The sequence below is a fragment of the Talpa occidentalis genome, unplaced genomic scaffold (assembly GCF_014898055.3).
Source record: "Talpa occidentalis isolate TD23 unplaced genomic scaffold, MPIMG_talOcc4v2.1 talOcc4.13, whole genome shotgun sequence".
Lineage (NCBI taxonomy): Eukaryota > Metazoa > Chordata > Mammalia > Eulipotyphla > Talpidae > Talpa > Talpa occidentalis.
In genome coordinates this window covers 14915365-14942717 of record NW_023601322.1, presented here as the reverse complement: position 1 = coordinate 14942717, position 27353 = coordinate 14915365, and the positions used below count along the sequence as shown (strand labels likewise).

Here is a 27353-nt window from a genome sequence, read left to right as displayed (position 1 = left end):
CTGGCACCCCGCGCCCCAACACCGCCCTCAGGCGCGAACTCGCGACAACCCCCCCCAACCCCGCCATACGCGCACACGCACGCGCACACACACCCCCACACGCGCCCACGCGCACACGCGGGCCCGGGGCCGGTCGGCCGGAGCGCGCAGGCGCGAGCGCGCAGGCCGGGCCGTCTCCCGGACGCCGGGCGGAAGGGCCGGAAGCCGCGCGCGGCGGGGATGGAGGCGCGGGGGGTGGGGTCGCCGGAGGAAGGCGGCTGCGACGAGCGTGAGGACGCGGCCCGGGCCATGGAGCGGGCGGAGGCGGGGGCGGCGGGCGTCCTGCCGGGCGCGCCGCCGCCTGAGGAGCCCGGCGGCCGCCCTCTGTGTAAATGAGCTGGGCGGGGCGGGCGGAGGCCGGCGCGGCGGCGGGGGCCGTTGGGGCGCGGCCGTCCCGCCCCGTTCCCGGCGTCCGCGGCCCGCGCCGCCTGGCGCTTCCGGGCTCGGGCCGGCCCTGGGGCCGCCGCGCTCGGGGGAGGAGCAGGAGGGGGCGCGCTCGCGGGTGGGTCAGTGGCGGCCGGACGAAAGCTGAAGAGGCGCCCGGCGGTTTGGGGGTGCAGGAGCGGGGCGTCGGGGCGCCCCCCTCGGCAGGGCCTGGGTCTGGGCCCCGCCCGGGCGGGAAGGCGCGGCCCCGCTCGGAGCCCGGGGCGAGGCGGGTCTCAGTGGCCGCCTCCCGCCACCCGCCTCCGGCCCCTGGACCGTGCTTGCACCCCCAACTCGAGGTTTTGGGACCAGGACTCCCTGCCTCGGCCACCCTCCCCCCCCCCACTTTTTGTAGACTTCTGGAAAAACTCTAGATTTGCAAAGGTTAGCAACACTATATGGCACACTTGTCACCACTAAGAAATTAACCACTAAGAAATCCGGGTTTTGCCACTTTTTGCACATTTTTTGTTCCCTTGCATTTAGTCGGCCTTGTTTTTTGCTAATGTAGGAGCTGGAATCTGTCTCTTAACCCTTTCTTTGCTCCAACGTCCCTCTCCCCTTCCGCTCCCCAAAAGAACTACCTTTTTTTTTTTTTTTAATATTTATGCATACAAGAGCTGGGGTACAGGCCAGAGATTGGGGGGCAGTGAGAGGACACCAGCGACAGAGTGGGGAACAGAACAGGCAGATTGACTGAAATACACTGCTGAGGGGAGCAGCGGGCGAGTCAGGAGGGGTCTGCTGGGCCATGTGGGTAGCTCCCTGACTGGGGATCGAACTCGTGCTGCAGGGGCTGCGGATTACTTCAGGGTGATGTGTAACCCCTTGCACCACCAGGGAGGCTCTGAACTACCTTTTAAAAGCTAGGAAATACTTGAGTAAAGGGAGTATTTTTTGATAGTCTGTTATGTGCCAAACACTGTTCTAGTTACTAATATACAGCACTAAATCAGATCATCGTGCTGTCATACAGGAACTAAGTATAGTTCAGTGGGACCCCTGTATTTGTTTTCAGATTTATATCAGATTTTTTTTTTTTTTAAATTTAAGCACGTGCCACTTACACTAATTTTCAAGTTGGTGGCAAATCAGCATTTAAACTTTTTTGCATCTTTGGATTTACTCTAAATGTTACTTTTCCATGTGAAAGGATTAGCTCTTGTATCATCCATGGATTCCCTCCTCATGTTCATTGTTCTAAAGCAAAAAAAATGCAGTGCACGAAGAAATGTGAAGTAAACATAAATGAAGCCTTACTAGATGGATTTTTTCTCATATCTTAAGGAACAACCAATGGCTGAGAGGTGATAAAGCAACCTGAATCCTGAATGTGTTTTTGCATTTCTTTGCCTGTTGTACAGCAGTTCAAGATCAAGTGGTACCAACAGGAAGTTCTTCCTCCAGGATCATAGTGCACGTGGATCTGGATTGCTTTTATGCACAAGTAGAAATGATCACAAATCCAGAACTAAAGGGCAAACCTCTAGGTAATTCTGGACGTTGTTAGTGTTTTCACTGTATAATAGAATTTGCTACTCTTTGTGTTTGTTGTATTCTTATTAACCAATGAAGAAAGATCTTAGAAGCTAGTTCTTTAGGTGCTTTACAGACAGCAATCTTTGCACCACAGTTGTAAATTATACATAAAACCTCATTTAATAAAGGGTGAATTTGACACCAGTTTAGCCAACTGAACAGAAAGACCATGATGAACATTTTATCCTTTTCCCCAGTGTTTGAAATTCAATAAGCCTCTTGTCCCAACAACTTCTGTTACTACATTTTTGCTATACTGTTAAATATTCTATTTTTAAAAAGTTCTAATTTTTTATTGAGTTAACTGGATTACAACATTAACTCAGAGGCATTTTAATGGAAGCTTCCCTCTAGCCTCCCGTTTTGAATTTCACTCTTGATTTGTGTAACTTGTGACAAAGTAATTGGACTTTAAGCAGTCTTAAATATCAAGGCGTATAGAGCAAGCTTTCTGTGAAAACACAAGTATCTTTAAATAAAAGGCTAAGGGAAATTTTACATTGTTGACTTGTTTTTGACATTGTTATTCATAAATCGGAAAAATAATTTCCAGAATTCCAAATAATTAAAATTTCAAAAATTTCCTTTATGCATACAGTAAGGAATTTATTTTTTAGTGTAAACATGAGGCACACCTGCTGCTACCCTCTTGTGCCTACTTTGGTTTGATCAACCCCGGCTCATTTCAACTAGTTGATTACTAAAGAAAGAACAAAGAGATGATTAGTTTTGGCTATGCTAAGGTTAGTATAGAATCTTTAAACTTTGCTAAGAAAGTGTCAACAGTGTTAAGATTAGGGGACCTAAATTTTCTCCTGACTTCCCTTACTTAACATTGTAACAATACTCTGTAGATAATACTTAATAAAAAAGCACTGTGTAATTAAGACACACAACTGAAAGGAAGTGGAGAATGCTGTTTCTTGGAGAAAGCGAAAGTAGTCTTTCATTTATACTTAACAAATATATGACTACTTGCTGGCCATATATGGTAGTGAGTCAACATAAGTTAATTCTGCACTAAAAGACTATATGTTTGGCTAAGGAATTTACCAATCTTATTTTTAATGCAGTTCATTGATGAGTATTATGTTCTACCAAGAGATGCTCTTTTGAGGTATAATTTGATAGGTAAAAAAATGATGTGAAATAATGTTTCTTTGCCTTGTTTATAGTATCAATTTTAGAAACAATTGTTTTCCATTAGGGAATGGCCATAACTTTTTTCTCTTCTACAGGATTGTGTTTTAGATGAATGTTACTTTTATAGTGGACAGCAAGTAATCAACTTATAGAAAGAAACACGGATCATTGCAGCAATCGAGCCACCAGTAAACTAGAATTTTTATAGTCTATACAGTATCATAATTTAATCATGTTTGCTAAGGAGGGAACTTGGTGCCACCTCACTGTCAAATCTTTTCTACAGAGTACTATGAAGAATAATTCAATAATTATATTTATTAGAGAGAATCTTAGTAATTACTATAGTTTGGTACTTGTAACAGAACGTTGCTTATATTCATTGGATAGTTACTCAGAAGGGGAGTTTTTCTCAACAACTGGTACTTAATTGTACTTAATTTTCTTCATCTGCTTAAATTTTTTTTTTTTTTTTGGTAAAACGACCTAGATTTATATATGGCAATATATATTAACCTGGTTTTGTATTGTCTGTAAAAATTCCTGGAAGCATTTTATTTGTACTTCATCACTGAAGAATTTCATACAATAATGTTGACTTAGGGTAACTTTTTTTAACTCTAGAAATACATAAATTGTCTTTTGTATATGAAATAATCGATCCATATCTACCATGTCATAATTTTTACTATTCAGTTTAATAGTAAGTTTTTCTCTTCAAGTAGATAAAGCACTAAAGATTAAAAATGGCACTGGGAAAAATAATATGTTGGTGTCATAATTCATAGGTAGGAGGTAGCTTGAAAACTTTTTCTTTGCACTTCAGAGAATTTTGATACATGGAGTCTGTCCTTTTAAAATGAGATAGAGCTTTTTTATTCTTAGCAAAGTAGATTGTATTAAAACTTAAATTATGATTTTATAATTATATAATAAAAATACATTTTATAAAATGTATATTATAATTCAATTATAATTCATAACTAGTAAGTTATAAATAAAGATGTTAAAAGTGTGCCTCATTTTTCTCAATGTGTTTATTTTTTCATAGGAGTTCAGCAGAAATATTTGGTTGTTACCTGCAACTATGAAGCTAGGAAACTTGGAGTTAAGAAACTTATGAGTGTCAGAGATGCAAAAGAAAAGTGTCCACAGCTGGTATTAGTTAATGGAGAAGACTTGACTCGTTATAGAGAGATGTCATATAAGGTTACAGGTACAGAGTATATGCAATATACTTTTAACATTAATTTTTATATAGGATGCCTATTCAGTCCATCAGTCTTTTAATAAAAGTGAAATGCTATAAATTACTTTCTTTTTTCTAATAACTTTTTTATTTTAGGTCCTACCTGATTTTTCTTTTTGTTTTTACTTTAACATTTATCATTTTTAAAAATTTTTTAGACAATATTTGCTTCCCCCCACCCCCTCAGGTTGAGTCCCTTCCCCAAGGCACCCGTGCACCATCACTACAGTCCCCTGTGCTCCTCCCTCCCTCCCTCTGATCCCTCTCCCTCCTCCTCCCCTGCAGTATATCTGGTTTATAATTGTCTGTTTTTGCTTTGTTGTGTTTTGTACTGTTATTATTATTATTATTATTTTATGGGACCCTTGCCGGTGGCCGGGGAACGAACTGGCGCTGCAGAGGCTGCGGGCAGCCTCACAGCCCAGCGCTCAACCGCTGCGCCACCAGGGGAGGCCCTGCATGATTTTTTTTTTAAAGATTTATTTTACTTATACAAGAATCGGGGTACAGGCCAGATGCGCAGGAGGGTGAGAGGATTCACCAGAGACAGAGTGGAGAACAGAACAGGCAGACTGATAAAATACACTGCTGAGGGGAGCAGTGGGCAAGACAGGAGAGGTCTGCTGCGCAATGTGGGTTGCTCCGAGGCCGGTGGGGATCGAACCCGCACTGCAGAGGCTGGGGACAGCTCCACAGCGCTGCGCTCAACCACCTGTGCCACCAGGGAGGCCCCTACCTGATTTTTAAAAACAGTGTATAATAGGATGATTATGTGTTACAAGTGATGTTAGCAAATATGTAGTTGGAAGGAATTTCAACTCTGTCATGATGGGTGTTTATATAAATATGAGGGAAAAAAGTAAAATAAAATTTAAGAGAGAAAATGGGAAGATAATACCATAAAGGAAACCAATATTTTTAATTTTGAATTTAACTGCCATGTTTATATAAAACTTTAGGAATGGGTTAAATGATTTGTCCTTGTGACCTAGTAATAGAGTCAATATCACCAATCAATAGTCAGTGATCCTCCACCTTTGCCCATGATTCTGTATTTAACTTGCTTTTCTTCTTAGTATTTAAAACCCTGTCCTTTTTTTTTTTTCCTATACAGCATTGCTTATATAAGCTTTTATTTTCTGCATGTTATACATCAGGTATATACATTGGGGGAAAAGTTGCAGAAATTGATGAGGGAAATGCAAAATAATCTTTTTATATGATCTTTTTACATTATCAGTCTCTCCTTAGAAAAGATTTTTTGTTGGGCCTCCCCTGGTGGTGCAGCTGTTGAGCGCTGGGCTGTGAAGTTGCCCGCAGCCTCTGCAGCACCGGTTCAATCCCTGGCCAGGGGATGAGGGTCCCACATGGTGCGTAGACCTCTCCTGCCGTGCCCGCTGCTCCCCTCAGCAGTGAATTTTATCAGTCTGCCTGTTCTGTTCCCCACTCTGGCTCTGGTGAATTCTCTCACCCTCCTGCGCTTCTGACTGTACCCAGTGCTTGTATGAATAAATAAATAAATACATTTTTTTTTTAAATTTTAAAAAAAGATTATTTTTTTTTTTCTTGCTATGTTGGAAGTGATTTTCGATGGTCACCAGGTCACATTATTATCTAATAAAAAGTTAATAATTGTTTTCTGCCATCTAGCTGGTATCAATAGATGGTTAAGAGAAATTCTCTGTGATTTCAAAGCTATTATTAGTCTTCAATCCTAAAAATGAGAATTGATAATCCTGAATTTATTTCAAATCTTAGTTCAGTTCCACTTAGTAAACACTTGATTTAAGGACTAGATATTGTGCTAGATGCTGGATATTCATATCTTCTAAGTCCCATTCCATCACTGTCTTCGTGTAATAAGCCAGAGGAATAATTAATCAAAATTTTGCTTTATAGTATATTTTGAAAATTAAGTGACCTTTTTGACTCAGTACTAATTGGAACTTTTAAAGTTTGTTTTGCCTTTTAAAAACTCTTGTGGAAAATGCAGTCAGAATATTTGTTGCTTGTTTTTACTCTTACTGTCCGGGGAATATCATTTTGAACTTTCTTTGTTGGGAAATATTGCCTTTACTCAAAATATGATGCAGGAAAAAAAATTTCTCAGCTAACTGAGGACTTTATTTAAAGATACTGTGGGACTGTGATCATGCACAAAACCTTTAACAACATATTGTATCTTTAAGCAAAAAATAGCGACGTCTGTCCTCATGATAACTTCAGTTGCATTTGTGCTCCAATATTATTTCAACTTAGAGTTGTTGGAAGAATTCAGTCCCGTTGTTGAGAGACTTGGATTTGATGAAAATTTTGTGGATCTGACAGAAGTGGTTGAGAAGAGACTACAGCAGTTTCAAAGCAATGAACTTTCAGCCATGACTGTGTCAGGTCATGTATACAATAATCAGTGTAAGTAAATTCTTATTTTACTTAGCACCTGAAAGTACATTTATTTCTTAATGTTCAGTGAATTGACCGTCTTTCTGAAAGCTTTTGACTTTTGTTAGCAGTATGGCCACTTTTAAGTAATCTGAAATTACTATAAATAAGTGTGGCTATGTTGTACTAAGTGTGCAGAAGATGAGATTTTGATGACAAGTCGCTCAGTGCTCCATGCAGTTTGCATTTCTCTGACATAGTTCATGTGTCACCATTTTTAAGGGTCGTCTTACTTTAGGTCATCCTTTAGTTAAGGGGTTGGCTTGATAATATGCATTTTATAATAAGCTTTGATTTTCCTAGAACTATCTCAAAGTGAAATTTTGAGACTGGCTACATTTGCCCCTGTTGCCCCTTTTCCTTGTTTCCTTTGATTGTCCTGAGGCACCAAAACCTACATGTTACCCTTTGATTTCCCAGTTTATACCTCCTGGAAGTCCAGGCCTAAGCGCCATCGTTTGCAAGCTCATGTTTAATCAGTTTCAGTAACTTTGCCATCTCTTTTACAAGAAAGCAGAATGGTTCCTCTCCTTCACATATTAAGATATGAATGGATAATTGTGTTTCCAGGGCTATTTGCTTTTGAAAATAAGCTGCAATAAGTACCTGTAAATATTTAATTAGACTCTTGAAACTTCTTCTGACTCTGCTGGTGACTTCCATGCCACACTACAGAGAAGACAAGCTACTTTGATTTTCTGTAAGAGTTGCCCTGACCCTCTTGCTGTTCCTTGGTCTCAGCTTCCTCATTTTCCCCCTTTTGAGAGTTGATGACCGATCTCCAGGGTAGTGCTCCACTTCCCTGATATTAAAGAAGAAAAAGAGTAGAATTACATTTCTCTTCAGAAGAAGTCATGAAGTTTCTCATATGTCTTTTGTACCTTGTGCTCTTTTGTCACTTGCAGGGTCTAAGTAGAAAAAGGTTCCATATATGTTTTTATATAATTTTTCAAGCAAATTCAAATTTCATTGGTTGGAAAATATTATAGAGAGCTAGGTTTCATTGCCTAAAAAGAAAATATTCAAGGCCTCCCTAGTGGTACAGGGGGTTAAGCACCGCACTGTGAAGCAATCCGCAGCCTCTGCAGCAGAAGTTCAATCCCCGGCTGGCCAGAGAGAAACCCACATGGCAAAGCAGACCTCTCCTGACTCGCCCACTGCTCCCCTCAGCAGTGTATTTCAGTCAGTCTGCCTGTTCTGTTCTCCACTCTGTCTCTGGTGAATCCTCTCACGCCCCACATCTCTGGCCTGTGCCCCGGCTCTTGTATGCATAAATAAATAAATCTTTTTAAAAAAAAAGAAAAAGAAAATATCCAATTCTTCATGAATTCTTCCCCTTTCCCACAAGCTTTTATTAAATTTTTTTCCCCAGAGCTATTGAAAAGTTGTCTGAATGGTACAGTAAACACTTATTATGATCTTCTTGGTAGTTTGCCACATTTGTTCTGTTTTGCTCTTTGTAGATTGGTTGACTGATCAGAGCCACTTGAAAGTAAGTTGCAGACAACATGACACTGCATCCCTAATATTCTTGTGGATAAAGGCTGTTTCCTATGACATCCCAATACTATTTTCACACCTAAGAAAATGTTTTTATATACTTTCCCTATACTTTTCATAAAAAATCTCTTAAATTATGTACAAATTTGTAATTATTTTCAATAGCATATATTTTTAGGGTGTAAAGTTTAGATTCAGATCTTTAAAACTGTAATCTTAGCTCCTTATTAATATAATACTTTCTTTATTCCCATGAACAGGTGAGCATGAGTAAAAGTTTTACTAATGTCAGTAGAAATTTTCTATGAGAGATTAGTTTTCATAATCTGTTAATCATTAAGCACTCCCAGTATGCATTCACTGTCACAGGTCCTTGGAATTCACTTGTGGCAGTTTACAGAATTGTGAATGAAAAAGATTAGAGAAATAGGTGGCAGGATGGTGGTGTTAGTGTTGGTCAGTTAAACCGGTACCCTTTGAAAATGCATTTGTAGAAAAGAAAAGAAAATTAAATTTTTTTGTGATTACTTTTAACAGCATTCTCTGATTTTATAGCTGTAAACCTGCGTGACATCTTGCACATCAGACTACTTATTGGATCTCAGATTGCAGCAGAGATGAGGGAAGCCATGCATAATCAGTTGGGTCTCACTGGCTGTGCTGGAGTGGCTTCTAATAAACTATTGGCAAAATTAGTCTCTGGCGTCTTTAAACCAAATCAACAAACAGTCTTACTACCTGAAAGTTCTCAAGATCTTATTCATAGTTTGAATCACATTAAGGAAATGCCAGGTAAAACAAGTAATTAGAAAAATATACATTGATTTTATTATATTTAATTTTAAAAACTATAGATACATGTCATTAATTCTATGAGCCTGTGTACTTGACTTTTGGTGAAAGCAAATAAACAAAAACCTGTCTTTTGGAGGGAATTGATATTAGAAAATATATGAAAGCTTTTTCAGTTTCATCTACTTTTTTATAGTTTGATTATGATCATGAAAATTACAAGCTGGAAACGTGGTCCTTTATTTCCCATCGTGGTTCATACTCTCATACAGTACACTATAGTAAAGAGGACAGTTGGTCTTTTGGGATTATATTTAAAATATCACAACTACAAGGGACATTCTAAAGCTTCTGGGCCAAGCTTTTATTTTAAAGATAAGGAAACTGATTTTCTTGAGGGCTTCAGTGACCTATTTGGATCATTTATCTTTAAAGATCAAATGAGTTTTCATAGACCATCAATAATGGATCTGTTAAACTTCATTTCTATGACCGTGCTAGAGAATAACATGTTTTAATAGAATTCTGTGGAAATGACTTCAAGACAACTAAAATTTAACCTTTAGATGTCATAACTTTTAACCCATGTTTGTGATTCTAAAATGTGTTATACATTGCCTTTCCTTCCTTAATAGAGTACAGTTGTAATTTGAATATTTTTGGATGATTTTGTGACTGATCTAAGAACAATCACTATGCGAAGTTGTAAAAAAAATTAAGGACTGTATTCTAAGACATAACATTATTACTTGGCCTTACTTTTTGAGTCCTTACATTTTTTATTTTGCAGGCTTTCTATTTTCTTTTTTATTGCCAAGTTGACACCTCACTTTTAAGTTAAATGTGAAAATACCTGTCACTCCACAGGTAATTTAGTAATTCCCCCTACACCTGCATTGCCTTTGCTTTACTACTTTTATTGTGCAAGGAAATCAGAATTAATTTTTCAAAAATTAGAGAATCAAAGGACATTAAATTGCCTGAGTATTTCTCCTATGATCAAGTGTGACTGAATTGTAGTGCAACAACTTTGTGATAGGAGTTTTGGTAATAAGAAGAATTTCTATTGATTTACTTTCTAGCTCTTGTTTGTATTAGAGATGGTAAAATTTGGTACTTATGACTTATAGATAAATGTGTAGTGTTGTATATAGGAATCAAGTTAGCTAATAAGCACATGCTAATTTAATTTTTCTAGTGACAGGCTTTCTTTACATGAGTAATAAACATGATTCTTAAATACTTGCATAGTGTTACATAACGTAGTAAAACACTCAGTTTATAAGACAGCATTTACTGGTTACCTCCATATTCATGCTATTTTACTAGGGTTGTTAGGTTTTCAAAGTGGATCATACAACACAGAGGCCTTGAATAGTAGGACAATAACCTAATTTGCAGAAAAGTTGGAATGTAGCAAAATATTGTGAAATTTAAGAACACATTATAATATTTCGGTTAGCTCTGTTATCAGAAGAAAAGCCTTTGTAATACTCTATGCATTTCTTTTTGCTTAGGTATTGGCTATAAAACTGCTAAACGTCTTGAAGCCCTGGGTATAAGTAGTGTGCATGATCTTCAGATCTTTCCATCTAAAACGTTAGAAAAGGAATTAGGAATTTCAGTTGCTCAGCGCATCCAGAAGCTCAGTTTTGGAGAGGATAACTCTTCTGTGATGCCCTCAGGACCACCTCAGGTATGTGCTAATATTTATTTTAAATGAGTACTGATTGTCACATTGTTTTATTTTATTTTTATTTTTATTTTTCAAAAAAGATTTATTTATTTATTTATACAAGCACTGGGTACAGTCAGAAGCGCAGGAAGGTGAGAGAATTCACCAGAGCCAGAGCGGGGAACAGAATAGGCAGACTGACAAAATACACCGCTGAGGGGAGCAGCGGGCATGGCAGGAGAGGTCTGTGTGCCATATGGGACCCTCGCTGGCGGCCGGGGATCTAACCGGTGCTGCAGAGGCTGCGGGCAGCTTCACAGCCTATCTCTCAACTGCTGTGTCACCAGGGGAGGCCCTGTCACATTATTTTAGATAAAGATTTTAGCTTCAGCACTTTGTTCTTACATATTTTAACAATTTTGGAAATTGAGAAAAGTATAATCACCCAGTTAGCACTGGTTTTGTTCCCTATGTGAGGGGCACTTTAGTAAGAGCTTTATATATACATATTTAGTATCTCTATTAGCCCATTCATTCCTCACTACAAACCTTTGAGGTAGATAGTATCCCCTGCCCGCCTTTCCTTCTCCCTGTATTCCCTTTTTTGAAGATAAGGATTCTGTATTTTAGAAAGGTTATATAACTTGCCCCAAATCATACTCAGATGCAAGTCCTAAGAGATTAAGTGTCTCACTAACCATGCACTAAAACCTGGAGTTGATGTTAGAGCTTTATAATTTTCTTGACTTCCAGTGCACTTTCTAGTGGAGTACAATAAGTTGCAGATTAGAAGAGTTAATATAACAGTGAACTAAATGCCTCAATCTAAGCAATTGAGGTAAGTTAGTAAAGAATGTGTTAAATTTATTTGACATACACATTGAAAATTGAATACACTAGTTTGAGTTTGCAATAATCCTTATTTGTGTTTCTTTGGTAGTCCTTTAGTGAAGAGGAGTCATTTAAAAAATGTTCATCAGAGGTTGAAGCTAAAAATAAGATTGAAGAACTACTTGCTAGTCTTTTGAACAGGTGATTTTTCCATTTTGCCATATAATTCTATATGTTCTTTATACATAAGAATATTTGACACTTTGCCTTGCAATTTTCAGATTAGCTGGAAACTAAACAGTGTTAAGATCATTTCTCACTAAATTTCTCTACATTATAAACTATTGTAAAGATAGTGATAGAGGCTCTTTTATTTTTTTAATTGTATTATCTCTTATTGAGGTAACATTTGTTTACAACACTGTATGTGACTTACAGGCTTAGGGTCACACCTTGTAAGATATGTGTTACCACACCACACTCACCTCTAAACACCTCCACCCTAGGCCAGTGACCTCCCTTCCCCACCTTGATGCTCACACTCCACTCCCTCCTCTGGTGCTCTCAATGCTGCAGTCAGATGTCAAGGTTTTGTTTGGTTAAGTTTAGTCTGTTCCTTTGTTTTGTTCACTCTTATATTCCATATATGAGTGAAATCATCTAATACTTGTCTTTCTCCTTCTCACTTGTTTTGCTAAGCATAATCCCCTCCAGTTCCATCCATATTCTTGCAAATGGTAAGAATTCATCTTATTTTTTTTAATAGCTGAGTAGTGCTCCATTGTGTGTGTGTGTATATATATATACCACATCATCTTAGCTCACTCATCTGTCCCTAGGCACTTAGGTTGTTTCCCTAACTTGTCTATTATAAATAATGCTGTATTGAAATTAATGCATTAATCCCTTTGAATTAGTATTCCTGCATTTTTCAGATAGATACTAATGAGTGGAATTGCTGGGTCACCTGAAAACTCCATTTTTAACATTTTAAGAATTCCCCCAGGCTGTTTTCATTAGGGGCTGGACCAGTCTACACTCCCTCTAACATTGTGTGAGGGATCCTTTTTCTCTACACCCTAACCGACATTTGTTTCTGGGCTTTCTGATAAGGGCCATTCTCATAGGTGGGTGATGTATCTCATTGTGGTTTTGATTTGCATTTCCCCAGTAGGTGATGATGAGCAGTTTTTCATGTGCTTGTTGACCATCTGTATGTCATCTTTGGAGAGGTGTCCAACTCTTCTGTCCATTTTTTTGGTCTAGATTTATTTTCTTACATCATTTATTTTTGTATTGTAATTGTAACTACATCTCACCTCAGATGTAGTCCCCATAGTTCCACCCCCATAGCACCCAAAATCCATCACCATATTCCCTTGTGCTCTTCCTTCCCACCCCTGTTTTGACCCCTCTCCCTCCACCTCCCTTGCTGTATGCCTCAGATCAATGGTGAGCTTGAAAATTTTGTCTTTTTATTGAACTTTTGTTTGGTTTTGCTGTATTCCACATGTAAGTGAAACCATCCAATATTTATCTTTTTTGTTCAGTCTTATTTTGCTTAGCATAATGACTTCCAGTTCCATCCATGTTGCTGCAAATAGCATGAGTTTGTCTTTTTTGACCATCGAGTATTCCACTGTGTATATATACCACAGCTTTTGGATCCATTTGTCTGTTTGGGGGAATTTGGGTTGTTGTTTACATTTCTGTTTATTTCTTAATTGTGTTTTGTCTTTTCTTATATCTTGGATATTAACACCTTGTCACATATATGATATGTAAATACCTTTCATTTAACATGGTGTTTTTTCATTTAAGAATAGTTTCACTGCGCAGAAGCATTTTTTGTTTTACATATTCCCACTTGTTTATTTTTGCTTCCTTTGGAGTCAAATTCCCAAAGATATTGCTGTGAAGACATTATCATGGAGTGTTTTTCCTGTTTCGTTCTATGTATTTCATGGTTTCAGGTCTCACATCCAAGTCTTTAACCTATTTTTCATTTAATTTTTATGTATAGTGTGAGGTAGTAATCCCCTACTACTGGTATTTCTAGATTTGTTAATTGTTGCCTTATATATTTTGATGTTCCTTTGCGCATATATTGATGTGTCATGTCTTCTATCTTTATTGAGCCTTTAATCATTGTATATGTCCATCCATGTCTCTTGTTTTCCTTTTCAGCTGGAAGTCTATTTTATCCGATGTGATTGTCCATGCCTGTCTCATTTTTCTTGTTAGACTGTTTTCCAGCCATTTATTTGGAACCTTTGTCTATCTTTGTAGCTCAGATAGGAGAAAGTTGGGTTTTGTTTCTGTGCCTTTTAACCAGCCACTCTGTGCCATTTATTAAGGGTGATTTATTGATACATGAGAATTTGCAGCTGCCAATGTTATAGGCTTCTAATTTAATCCATCTCTTCTTTTGGTCTTAATTTTGATAACATGCATGTACATAGATCTTAAGCTACTGATAGCTACCACAAGGCTTTTTATGGATACCTCTAGTATACCTGTATCTATTTTAGTTCATTGAAAAGAAAGAAGTTTTATTTTTTTCCCAGTGTCAGTTTAAGACTTTGTCTTTAATCTAATAGTTACTTGCTTTTAATTAATGAAAAAAAGGTAAAGAGGAGTTATAGTTCTAAAGCTTGCCATAGTCATAAGTTTATGTACATGGGTGATGGTTAAAGAGAGGAAATTATTAAGGACAGCAACGATGGTGAGAGCAGAAGAACGCTTATATCTCCTTTGCCTCAGACTTGGTGAAAGAAATACTGTCAGATGAAGGGACAGTTATGTGAGGCTGTGTGTGCAGTGAGAGTGATAGTGGAGTGTGCAGGGTTGCTGATCTATAAATACATGAATAGTGTCGACTTGGATTATGAGTGTATGAATAGTGTGGCATAAATGAAAGAAGATATTTAATTTTCTGATACTCCTTTGCCATCATATATGTGTGAGTTTGTGTGTATTCTAGTATTCTATTGAAGAGTATTTTCTTTCATTTCTTTGATTTTTCAAAATGGTATATGACGTGTTTAGCAATTTAGGTAAGTGTGCTTCTGTGATGATGCTAGGATAGTTAGCTGTGACTACAGCTTTGGGATAATTTTAAGTATCAGAAAACTGATGAAGGAAATTTCCTACAATTCCCATGCAGTCTGGTTCTCATGCCCTGAGCAGAGCTACGCTGCCCATGTTTGCTGCATGCAGCTGGGGCGACTGTGATCCAGGTCCAGTGATGTGACTCAGGCTGGCCCTACGAGTGTGCTGATGAAACTGGGTCATTTGGTTCGCTTCAGCTTATTATAAAACTACTACAAAATGCCTCACCATTGGAAACAGTTCTGCATGTAGCGAAACCACAGGAAGTATAGGTGTTATGGGTTCTCTTACTGAAAGACCCAGAAGTGAGACTGTGTGCTCTAAACTTGTGAAGTACCATTTACTGTCCTTATTTCTGCTTGACATCCCTCTTTTATGAAGAGCCCCTTATTTCAGTGACTGAGGTATAAAATAATCTAATTTACTAGCCAAAAAATTATTGTATATATGTGTTTGACTTATAGAGTATATAATTAATAATATAGGTATGTAAGAGGTGTAAAATATAATTTTTAAGCCATTTTCCAGCAGTAGTATAAGATTCATAGAATATAGCTTTTTTTCCCCAAATATCCTAATTAGATATAAGTACCAAGTTACACCCTTTTAATTGCATAACTTAATAAACCAAGCTGAAAGTTATTCAAATATGTTTATAGGAACCATTTAAGATATTTCATTATCTTACTAAAGCAGCAAATGAAAAGTTTTGTGATAAGGCATTAAGAGAAAAAAAGTATTCACTATCAATACCTAAAATTTCCAATTCAAAATTTTCAATTTGAGTATACTTAACAATTTAAAATTTATATTTTACCATTGTGATATTTTTGATACATTGCCAAACATGTAAAAATGAAAATGTTACTATTTAATGACATTTAATTGCTCTAGTAAATAGGTTTCTTCTTTTTGTGTGAATTTTCAATTTTCTTATAGCTTTTGTTTTTAATACCAAAATTAAGAGCACTTGGATGGACTGCTTTGTACAATACATGTCCATGAGCTTATTTTTCTAAATATAGTATATAGTGCATGTGTATATATCCTTTACAGTTTTATACAGTTGAGCATTCAAGTTATTGCTCTAATATACTATGTAATGGTGATGGCACCGACTCTCTCAGATTTATTTGGGGAGTGTTGTTTTACCACAGTAATCCTGTTACGATGTTTTTTTCTTTGTGTAATCTTATTTTATAAAAATATCTTCTGTCAGTTTTCATATATTTGCTTCTATCAGTGAATAATTCAGCTTCTTAAGTTTACTGCTATTGTTTTTATATGCTTTTAGTTTGGACTTGGTTTATTTTGGACTTGGTTTATTTTGGACTTGGTTTATAAAACAGCTTGTTATAATTATGCCTTATTTCTGTTCTTTTTTTGATAGCACTCAATTTGCTTAAGGTCTGAGAGCTTTGCAAATTAAAATTTCAGAGTTTTATTATATAGACTAATTTGGGCTATTCTAGGGTTTTTATTGGTTACTGCCCTATTACCAACTGTATTTAGAATTGTTATCAAATCTGGCACCTTTAATATTTCTAAACTATTAAAAAAAAATCTTTCCACATTCTCTGTTTTTAGAGTATGCCAAGATGGAAGGAAGCCACATACAATAAGATTAACAATCCGTCGATATACATCTGAGAAACACTGTAGCCGTGAGAGTCGGCAGTGCCCTATTCCATCCCATATAATTCAGAAGTTAGGGACAGGTATGGTTTAATTTTCTTATAATTTTGTTGACAAGTTGAACTCTTATGAAAACAAACTTTGACTTAGAAATACCATCCAAAGATGGAGGGTCTTCAGAGGGAGTTAGTGAGCTATTTTTTTTAAATATTTATTTTTATTTATTTATTTATTTATGCATGCAAGAACTGGGTTGTAAGCCAGAGGTGCCAGGGTTGAGAGGATTCACTAGAGACAGAGTGGGGAGCAGAACAGGCAGATCTACTGAAATACACTGCTGAGGGAAGCAGCGGGTGAGAATGGAGAGGTCTGCTGTACCATGTTGGTCAGCCGGGGATTGAACTCCTGCCGCAGTGGCTGGTGATAGCTTGATAGCGCTGAGACTTTAACCCTTCTGCCACCAGGGATACTGATGAGTTATTAAATATCTTTAAACTATCAGTAATTGTCACTAGAAAACTTCAGTTTTTTAGTAGATAGTAAAAGTAAGCAGTTATGGATGTTTCCAAAGTTTAGAGAAAACAAAACTATGATAATTTTATGTCATTTTCTTACGACTATTTAGATTGCTTCCTTAGTTTGACTGTTACATAAAATGGTGAACATTTGCATACTACTTAGAGATTTTGTAGTTTTAAGCTTTTTGTTTTCTATCCCATGTTTAGTTATTTTTTGTTGTATAAAGTAAGAATCTTACTACATTTGTGTGTGCTTGTGTCTAATTGATCATGCAGAATTTGTTGAAACGACTATTTTCTCTCCCTGTTGAAATATCTCATGGCATCTCTGTCAAAAACTAATCATGAGGAGAATTTATTTAGTCCCTCTTTGGTTATTTGTTTTCCAGATCTCTACTTAATTTTTTGGTTGGTCCACGATCTTTCACTCACTCCAGCCTCAACTGCATTTTCATTCTAGAGAGCGATGTGATTTCCCTGTGTTTCCTACCAAGTTTGTTCATTTTATTGGCAGCACCGCTGAGTGTGTACTGTTGCCCTCTGCCTCAGATCAGGCCCTTCCTCTCTGCCAGTAAATTTGCTGGCTTTCAGCAGCCTCGCAGAGTTTAGAACTACTGTACCACCTGAGCTGTGTAAAGGGAAATGCCAACAGTTCCTACCAGTACGGTTGCTGTCTCCCACTTTCCTACTTAAGTTCTACCAGCTTTTCACAAATCATTGCTTCTCACTTTGTCTTTGACTCATTTCCAGATTCTCAAAATAATTGTTTTTGACAATATCATTCAATTTTATTTCTTTTTTTATTTTTAAAGATTTATTTATTTATTTATACAAGCACTGGGTACAGTCAGAGGGACCCTCGCTGGTGGCTGGGGATCAAACCAGTGCTGCGGAGGCCGCGGGTATTTTCACAACCCAGCGCCACTCAACCTCTGCGCCACCAGGGGGACCCCAATATCATTCAAATTTATGGGGAGATGTTCTCACCTCTTTACTCTGTCATAACTAGAAATCCCTTATCTCAAAATCTCTTGAAAACTTTAGCTCTTTTGGCATTTAATTTCAATATTGCGATATCCCAGCTTATCATATTATATCAGGATATCCCAATAGCTATTTAGGATCTTAATTTCTTTTTTTTCTTTTAATATTTATATATACTATATATATATTACATTATTGTTCATTTTTGTACAATAGGATCTTAATTTGTTACCTAATGCCAGTTAGATTAAACTGTTATGATATAATATTAATTATGATATAATGGTTTTGATGTTGTCTTCTTAAACATTTTGTTAGGAAATTGTGATGTGATGGCACCAATGGTTGATATACTTATGAAACTTTTTCGAAATATGGTGAATGTGAAGATGCCATTTCATCTTACCCTTTTAAGTGTGTGCTTCTGCAACCTTAAAACAATAAATACTGCTAAGAAAGGGACTATTGATTATTATTTGACACCATCATTTTCAACAGCCTCACACTCTGGCAAGCGCAGTTTTGTAAGTACATTATTAATTGGATTTGCGTGGTTAAATTACAAATCTAAGTTTGTGTTGGGTGCTACTGTTTGACATACTAGTAGATTGTACCTGTCATATTAGCTGCTTTCCTTATGTACACTGTACTGTGATCTAAGATGAAAACATAAGCATTACAGGATAAAAGAGAAACCATCACGGAGGTTCCCTAATTTGGAAATGTTAAGACATTTTATATATACCAGCGTAGAGGAATATGATGATAAGTTCATAATATGAAAATATTTCCAGACATTGGAAATCAAATATTTGGGTCTGATAATTTATACATAAGTTACTAGCACCCTGCCCACCAATATCTTTGTTAACATATTTAAATTTTCTTGGTTTTAAAATTATTTAAAATTTTTATAATATTAATATGACCACTTGTTTTACAATTAAAGAAATTAACAGTGTGATGGTAGAGAAACAGAAGTCAGTTATATTTTCAAATGGCTAAAATTAAGCCCCTATGTATGACCATTTGGCAAACTTAGGTTTACTAAATTTGATATGCTTTTCAGTTAGATTCATTTACATTTAAGCTTAAAAGGGGAACAGATGGTATGGGAATAATATTTTAGTACTGTCTTCAAATTATCTCTTTCTGTGACTATTTTATTCCATTTATTAACTAAAATTAAAAAGGTGTTTATACTTTAATTGATCTGTAGAATGAGAATTAAATATCCTAAGTGAAAGTTCTTTGTATTTGTCTGTCACACAGTGAGGACTCAGAGTACAATGGCCCTAATATCTCATTTTTTTGAAGTTACTATTGTGTTAATGTTTCCTGAGTTATATTTGACTGCATATACATTTTGGGGTGCTTAAAACTACAGGGAAAATTTAAGTGAAAAACTTTAATGAGACAAATATGGAAGTTAGAATTGAAGTTTTTTAAAAACCTTTATTTTATGTAAATATGAATGTTATATCTTTACCATGAAAGTATTCTTCCTTTCTGTTAAATGTTTCACTTTGAAGTAGTAATTTTTAGTAAACCAACTATTGATGCTATGTGTGTGTGCCTTTGTGTGTGTCTGTATTTTTAAAAACCCTTGGGTAAACCATTGACTTTTTTTATTATTATTTAAATTTTATTTTTATATTCCCCACACAATTACAACCCCCTTATTTTGATCCCAATCCCTCCTTTCCCCACCCCCCACTCCCCATAGAGTGTCTCTGGTTCATAGTTGTTTGTTGATTTTGATATTTTCTTTCTTATAGTTATTCTTTTTCCTGGTCCCTTATTTAAGTTTTCTAGATTCCTGCTATGAGTGAGACCATTCGGTATTTTTCTTTTTCTTTCTGGCTTATTTCACTAAGCATGATCCCTTCCAGCTCCACCCATGTTGCTGCAAATTGCATGTGTTTATCTTTTTTGAATGCTGAGTAATATTCCATGGTGTATATGTACCACATCTTGATCCAGTCATCTATTTTTGGGAATTTGGGCTGTTTCCAAAGCTTAGCTATTGTAAATAGTGCTGCTATAAACATAGGGGTGCAGGTGCTCTTTGGAATTGATGTTTCTGTGTCCTTTGGGTAAATACCTAGGAGTGGAATTGCTGGATCATATGGAAGCTCTATGTTTAGTAGGTCAAGAAATCTCCACACAGCTCTCCATAGTGGTTGGACCAGTTTGCACTCCCACCAACAGTGCAGGAGAGTTCCTTTTTCTCCACAACCTCGCCAACATTTGTTGTTGCTAGTTTTTTTAATATGTGCCATTCTCACTGGTGTGAGATGGTATCTCATGGTAGTTTTGATTTGCATTTCCCTGATGACAAGTGATGTTGAACATTTTTTCATATGCCTGTTGGCCATTTGCATTTCCTCTTCAGAGAAGTTTCTTTTTAGCTCTTCTGCCCATTTTTTGACTGGATTATTTTCTTTGTTGTTGTTGAGTCTCATCAGCTCTTTGTAGATTTTTGTGATCAGTCCTTTATCATTAGTGTTGGGTGTAAAAATGTTCTCCCAGTTGGTGGGGTTTCTCTTTGTTTTTGTTATTGTCTCTTTTGCTGTGCAGAAGCTCTTTAATTTGATGTAGTCCCAGCTGTTTGTCTTTGCCTTCACTATCACTGCTTTGGGTGATGTGTCTGTAAAGATGTCTTTGATATGCACATCATGTAGTGTTTCGCCTATATTTCCTTCTATGTATTTTATGGTTTCAGATCTTATGTCTAGTTCTTTAATCCATTTTGAGTTGTAAATCATTGACTTTTAATAGGCCACCATTCTTTTATTCACAGAATTATTAACTTGAATACATGAATCTTAAGATCCTTCCTAGGTCTGCCAATTCATACCTACCTTCTGGCTCAGAGCTATCTAGGAAGGAAGCCTTTTCTTGAAACAGTGAATAAAGATCCATACAACAGTGAGAATAATTCCAGTGGATCTCTGGTTATTTGGAACTGGCCAAAAGCTTTGAAGTATTGAGTAGAATAAAATTATGTTGGTCAGATAATAGCTAAATCCCACTTCAGCAGCATAAATTTTTAAGCAATTATCAAGTATCTAAGTTATTCTTATTCTTGTGTTCTAGAAAATGAAAGACACTCACATAGAAGATTTTTTCAAAGACAAAGAAACAAATTGGGATTGTCTACCAACTGGAAGAATTGAAAGTATAAGTACGGGGGAATCTCCATTTGATAGTACAAATTTTTCTAAACAAAGAGATATTAATGAAGTCCCAGTCTGCCCACTTCCTGAGGGTGTTGACCAAGAAGTCTTTAAGCAACTTCCAATAGATATTCAAGAAGAAATTCTTTCTGGAAAATCTAAAGAACAAGTTCAAAGGAAAGGAAGTTTAAGCTGCCCATTGCATGCCTCCAGAGGAGTATTATCTTTCTTTTCTACAAAACAAAAGCAAGATAGCCCCATAAATCCTAGAGATCATTTATCCAGTAGCAAACAGACATCCTCTGTATCTCCCTGTGAACCAGGAACATCGGGTTTAAATAGCAGTAGTTCTTCTTACCTATCACACCAGAAGGATTATTCACATTACTTAGACAGTAGATTAAAAGATGAAGGAATGAGTCAAGGACCTAAAGAATCTCAAGGATTCCACTTTTCAAATACCAACCCTGCAGTCTCTATTATCCATTCTTTTCCAAATATGCAGTGTGAGCAACTTTTCTCCAAAAATCGCAATGCAGATAGCCATAAGGAACCATTAGCAACAGTCCCTCATCATGAAAGACTTACAGAAATTAGAGAACAAGATTCAACTGATGAGAAAATTACTTTTCCTTCTGATGTTGATCCTGAGGTTTTTTATGAACTCCCAGAAGAGGTACAAAAGGAACTCTTGGCTGATTGGAAGAGAACAGGATCAGATTTCCACATCGTACATAAATAAGTATGTTCAGGAAAAGGTCTATAAAAAGCAAGGGAAAGATGACTGTTGTTCTCAGATTAGCAGTTTATTAAGCTCTTTTAAGTTAAACACTAATTATTCAATAATGTAGAAATTTAACATAAAATGTTGCAGATAAAACAAGAATAGTTACAGGAAGTAAATTCTGACAGGAAGCATAAAAATACACATTACAGAAGAAATAATGTAAAATATTATCGTCCAATTATTTCTAAAACTGTTTTATATAGCTTTTCAATAAAAAGAATATCATGGTCAGCATTAGTACATTTTTCCATAAGTTTTGTGTAGGGAGGTCGGGGTGATACACATATTTACATATAAAAATAGCGGAATCACTGCTATGCTGTAGCAAAGAACAATAGTTTTCTGTGAAATAAGGAATTGTTCAAGAAATTCATCCTGTTAGGAAACAGCCAGATAAGAAATTCTGCCAGTTAGCCTACTAAACATGTACATATCTTTGATTTAAGTTTGACAGCCCAATACTACATATCATTTAGTAAGTAGACTGTTTAAAATACCAAAGCAGTGTTTATTCAATTAATGCTTCTTAGTGCACCTAGAACCTACCACAATGTCATGTCTAGAGGGCACTCAATAAATAATGAATGAGTGAATGATATGGCAGGGACTGGGTGGGGAGAATATATGTTGTAGAGAAGGAACTCTCCATGCAGGCAGGTTAAGGGAAGGATGGATATCACAAGTGTAAGGTGATGGATGTATAAGAATGCTGGATAATAAATCCTTTTCATTTTAGTTAGTCTGTAGGGATAAGCAATGGATTAGATATTTACTGTCTTCTTTCCTATTTGGAGAGAAGGGTTGTCAAACACACAACAAATGTATAAAGTTAATAAATTAGTATGTGTCCTTGTTCTACCATTGTGCCTTCACTTTTGCTTGCCAATAAAATTGTGAACTTATAATTTGTGAGACATAAGGATGTTTCTAGAATACACTCAAGCACTTTTCAGGACTGGTTCCAAGGAGTCTTGTTCTCAAGTTTGTTATTTTTGCCAATATAATCTAAAGAAAAGATTTGATAAAAATATACAAGTGTGAATTAAAAGTAACTTTAACATCCTCTCTTCTAGGTAGGCAGTTTTAACTTAGATGCCGAATAATTTTTTTTTTCTTCCAGAGGTCAGTAACAACCTACTGACACCTTTTTAGCCCCTTGAGAGGTCCTGACCGAACACATTTGTCTCCTCACTTCTGTCCTAAGGTTGTTTCCAGAGGTTAACTGTGGACCACTAATAGTATCTGCCCCTGGGCAAGCCCCACCTTTCAAGCTTGCTTCTTGCCTGATGCTTTGCTTCCTGTTTCTTTCCTGCTTTTGTTTCAGCTCTTTTTTTTTTTTTTTTTTTCCTGTGTAAGTGTAGAGGCATGGAGTCTGCAGAGTTCCCTCAGATAGTACAACCCAATAAGAAACATTTTCTCCAGGTTCTAGTGTTTTTTGTCTGGAGAACTCTTAAGAGTATCCCACTACAGTTCACTATTTGCACTATTTTGTACTTTGTTGTTTTTTTTTTTTTCATTCCATTCTTTTTTTTTCTAAGATTTATTATTTTTATTATTTTTATACAAGAACCGGGGTACAGGCCAGATGTGTGGGAGGGTGAGAAGATTCACCCAAGACAGAGTGGGGAACAGAACCAAAATACACTGCTGAGGGGAGCAGTGGGCGAGACAGGAGAGGTCTGCTCACCATGTGGCACTGCAGAGGCTGCGGACAGCTTCACAGCGCTGCACTCAACTGCCTGTGCCACCAGGAGGCCCTTCATTCCATTCTTACCCATATCCCTTTACTATCTTTTTTTTGGATTGGTTGAATTTTCTATTTTTTTCTTATTTGTAATTTAAGCATTCTATTATAAATACTTTTAATTATTCTCAAAAATTCTACATGCTTAACATCTAAAAATGTTACAGGGCAAGGAGAGGGGCACCCCAGAACTCCCAAACCTGCCCATTCTAAATAGATTCTGTCATCCACTGCATCAAGACAAAACATATATGACCTTTAATGGAAAGGAACTTTAATACAATTAGTGTGCAATACAGAAAAGACAAAGAATATAGTTTGCAAATCAAGCTCCTGAAGTTATCCATCCCTTTGTGGGTGAATGTCCAGCCAAACAGGGTTGGCCCAAAGCCAGGCCCAAAAGCCTGCCCCAAGTCTAAAGCACCTTCTGGCAGGGACCCATAGAAAAAGGTCAGAAATAGCCAGACAAGTCTGGGAGAAAAGAGAAAAATCAAAATCAAGATAAAAGCTGCCATTGTTAACCTCCCCGTGGGTCTCTCACCCACATCTGTTTCAACCAGTCCAGGACCAAGAAGCAATTGCACTTTCGTCGCATGTCTCTGCAACATGTGCCTCCTCCTGGTCTACTTCCAGTTTCATCCTGCTTCCTTCTTTCCTAGTCTCCTCTCCAGCTTCTTCTCCTCCCTGCTTAGCTCCTCCCTACCTCGGGTGAGGCCAGGAACCTGGAACCTCCCCTTTTCCTGTTACAAGGGACTGCCCTGTTAACAAAAATAGTAAATATCTATACACTCTTTCCAAACAACACAGCATGTTTAAATATATTAATTCTAAACAAATTCCTAATTTAACTTTCAGCTTGAATATTATTGTTTTATATTGTCAATGATTAGGTTTGCCCAATTTTTTTTTAAACTCACTTTCATGCTTCTCAGACATTCCTTCTAAGTAGAGCTTTTAATTTCTGAAATTATGTCTTTAGAACTATAAATTTAAAATTGACTTCTCTTGGGCTGTTTTAAAATAATTTTGTCTTTGGAGATCTGCAATTTTTATTATATAGCTACAGATTTATTTTTATGATGTTTGGGATTTAGGTGTTTATGAATCTGTAGATTTATATCTTTCATCAAAGCTGAATTTCATTAATAAAAATTTTTCTTTTGTGAAATCTGTAATATAGAAAAATGCGTTAAGAAATGGACATATTAATGGATCATTATAAGCAACAATTGTTTAACTATCCAGGACAAGAAATAAAATACCAGGCCTCCCCGGAGGTGCAGCTGTTGAGCGCTGGGCTGCAAAGCTGCCTGCAGCCTCTGCAGCGTCGGTTCAATCCCCGGCCACCGGCAAGGGTCCCACATGGCGCACAGACCTCTCCTGCCATGCCCGCTGCTCCCCTCAGCAGTGTATTTCGTCAGTCTGCCTGTTCTGTTCCCCACTCTGGCTCTGGTGAATTCTCTCACCCTCCTGTGCTTCTGACTGTACCCAGTGCTTATATAAATAAATAAAATCTTAATAAAAAATAAAAGAAATAAAATACCCCAAGTAATCAAGATTTCAGAGTTTTTCTTGGGGTTTTACTATGTAGAGAGGATTTATTAAATTGTTACAGAATTCTTTTACTCATTGCAGTTTTATCAATTTTTGATTCAAGTATTTTGAATAGGCATTAGCATTCAGGAAAATGAGGTTCTTTTTTTTTTTTAATTTACATCTTTTTTTTTATAGAGGCATGTTTTTATTTATTTGTTTGTTTGTTTGTTTGTTTTGTTTATACATGCACTGGGTACAGTCAGAAGTGCAGGAGGGTGAGAATTCACCAGAGCCAGAGTGGGGAGCAGAGCAGGCAGGCTGAAGTACACTGCTGAGGGGAGCAGTGGGCGGCAGGAGAGGTCTGCGCGCCATGTGGGACCCTCCTCCTATGGCCGGGGAGCAGCCGGGGATTGAACTGGCGCTGCAGAGGCCGCGGGCAGCTTTGCAACCCAGCACTCAACCGCTGTGCCACCGGGGAGGCCCCAGGAAAATGAGGTTCTGATGAATTTAATATTTTTATATGATTGTTTTATCCCTGATAAATTATTTGCTATGAAAATCAGTTTTCCTAATGATTGTCTTTATAGGTTTTTAAAAATTAATGTTAACAGTGTCTTTCCCCAGTCCTTTTAAACTATGTGTCTGTACATAAAAATTTTTTAATATATAGCAGTTGGGTCTTGCTTTTTCTTCCTTTTTTTTTGCATAGAATAACTGGGCTGTAGACCATAGTTGGGGAAGAAAGTAAGAGGATTCACTGGAGACAGAATGGGGAGCAGGACAGGCAGATTTTTCTGAAATGCACTGCTGAGGGAAGCAGCAGGTGAGACAGGAAATGTGTGCTGTGCCATGTGGGTAGCTTCCTGGTTGGGGATCATACTCAGGCTGTAATGATGATAGTGCTGAGACTTAACCCTTAGGCCACTGGGGAGTCCCACTGGGTCTTACTTTTTCATTTAATCTGATAACTTTGCATTTTCATTGAAATTTTTAGACCATTATTTATATGATTAAGATTGAATCTACCTATTTCCTATTTTCTGCTTTATCCTATGTTCTCTTTTTCCCTGTTTTTATGCATTTTAGGGACTGAGGGTTTTTAAAAATCATCCTATATATTTTTCTCCCTTATTGGCTTATAATTACCGTTACTGGGCCTCCCCCGTGGCACAGCGGTTGAGCGTTGTGTTGCGAAGCTGCCTACAGCCTCTGCAGCACCAGTTTGATCCCTGGCTGCCAGGTGAGGGTCCCACATGGCACGCAGATCTCTCCTGCCGCCCACTGCTCCCCTCAGCAGTGTACTTCGGTCCTTCTGCCTGCTCTGCTCCCTGCTCTGGCTCTGGTGAATTCTCTCACCCTCCCACGCTTCTGACTATACCCAGTGCTTGTATAAATAAATAAATAAAGCTTTAAAAAAAATTACAGTTACTTATCACTTAATGATGCCAGAGATATTCTGAGAAATCTATTTGAGGTGATTTCACCATTGTGTGTACTTACACAAACCTAAATGGTACAGCTTTACTACACATGCTGGTTGTATATAGGGACCACCAACATATGTGTGATCCATTGTCGACTGACATGTCATTAAGCAGTGAGTGACTGCATAATTCTGTTTTGCTATTTTGTTATTTCTTTAGGTATTTATTTTATGTCTAACTTATCAAAGTATACCTTCAAGCCATAAACAACTACTATATGTCTAAGGGCCTTGCAAGGGTACATTCACTTACATTTCTCTAACCTCTGTGGTATTGTTACTATACATCTTGCTCCTGTGTACATTGTAACCACAATATATATTTTTGCTTTTCTCTATATAATTTTTGAAAAGGGATTTGAAAATAATGGAAAGGAGTGCTAACTCTACCCATATTTCTGGCATTCATCATATTGCCATCTGGTATTAATGATAGAGCTTTCAAAGATTTTCTTGAACTGCATAATCTGTCTGAGTTGCCTTTATTTGATAAACAGTATGGACTAAGAATCTGATAGGAAGCTCTGGTAGCTTGGATGGGACTTTTATTTATTTATTTTACCATAACAGAGTTTTCTTTCTCTTAAATGTTACACTTCAGAATATTTATTTTTGGTAAACCAGCTGTTGATAGTGTCTGTGTGTATCTGTGTAAGCATTTTTAGAAACACTTGGGTAAATCACTGACCTACCAACATCTGAATACTCTCAAATATAAACAAGCATTCTTGATGTGACAAGAT

At 37.2% G+C, this 27353-nt stretch overlaps 1 protein-coding gene across 2 annotated transcripts; it reads left to right on the top strand.

Moving 5' to 3' along the window:
- The first annotated feature begins 324 nt into the window (after positions 1 to 324).
- On the top strand, positions 325 to 22078 carry POLI (DNA polymerase iota). Of its 2 annotated transcripts, none has more exons than XM_037508492.1 (10): positions 325 to 367; positions 1827 to 1952; positions 4196 to 4360; positions 6653 to 6805; positions 8891 to 9127; positions 10645 to 10823; positions 11743 to 11834; positions 16332 to 16462; positions 18200 to 18405; positions 20981 to 22078. In XM_037508492.1, exons 2-10 carry the CDS (start codon positions 1916 to 1918, stop codon positions 21800 to 21802), a joined length of 2022 nt encoding a protein of 673 aa, XP_037364389.1. In that variant the 5' UTR covers positions 325 to 367; positions 1827 to 1915; the 3' UTR covers positions 21803 to 22078. The 2 variants fall into 2 exon arrangements, with proteins under 2 accessions (XP_037364389.1, XP_037364388.1); XM_037508491.1 differs by lacking the exon at positions 325 to 367 and adding an exon at positions 805 to 846.
- The last annotated feature ends 5275 nt before the right edge of the window (positions 22079 to 27353 follow it).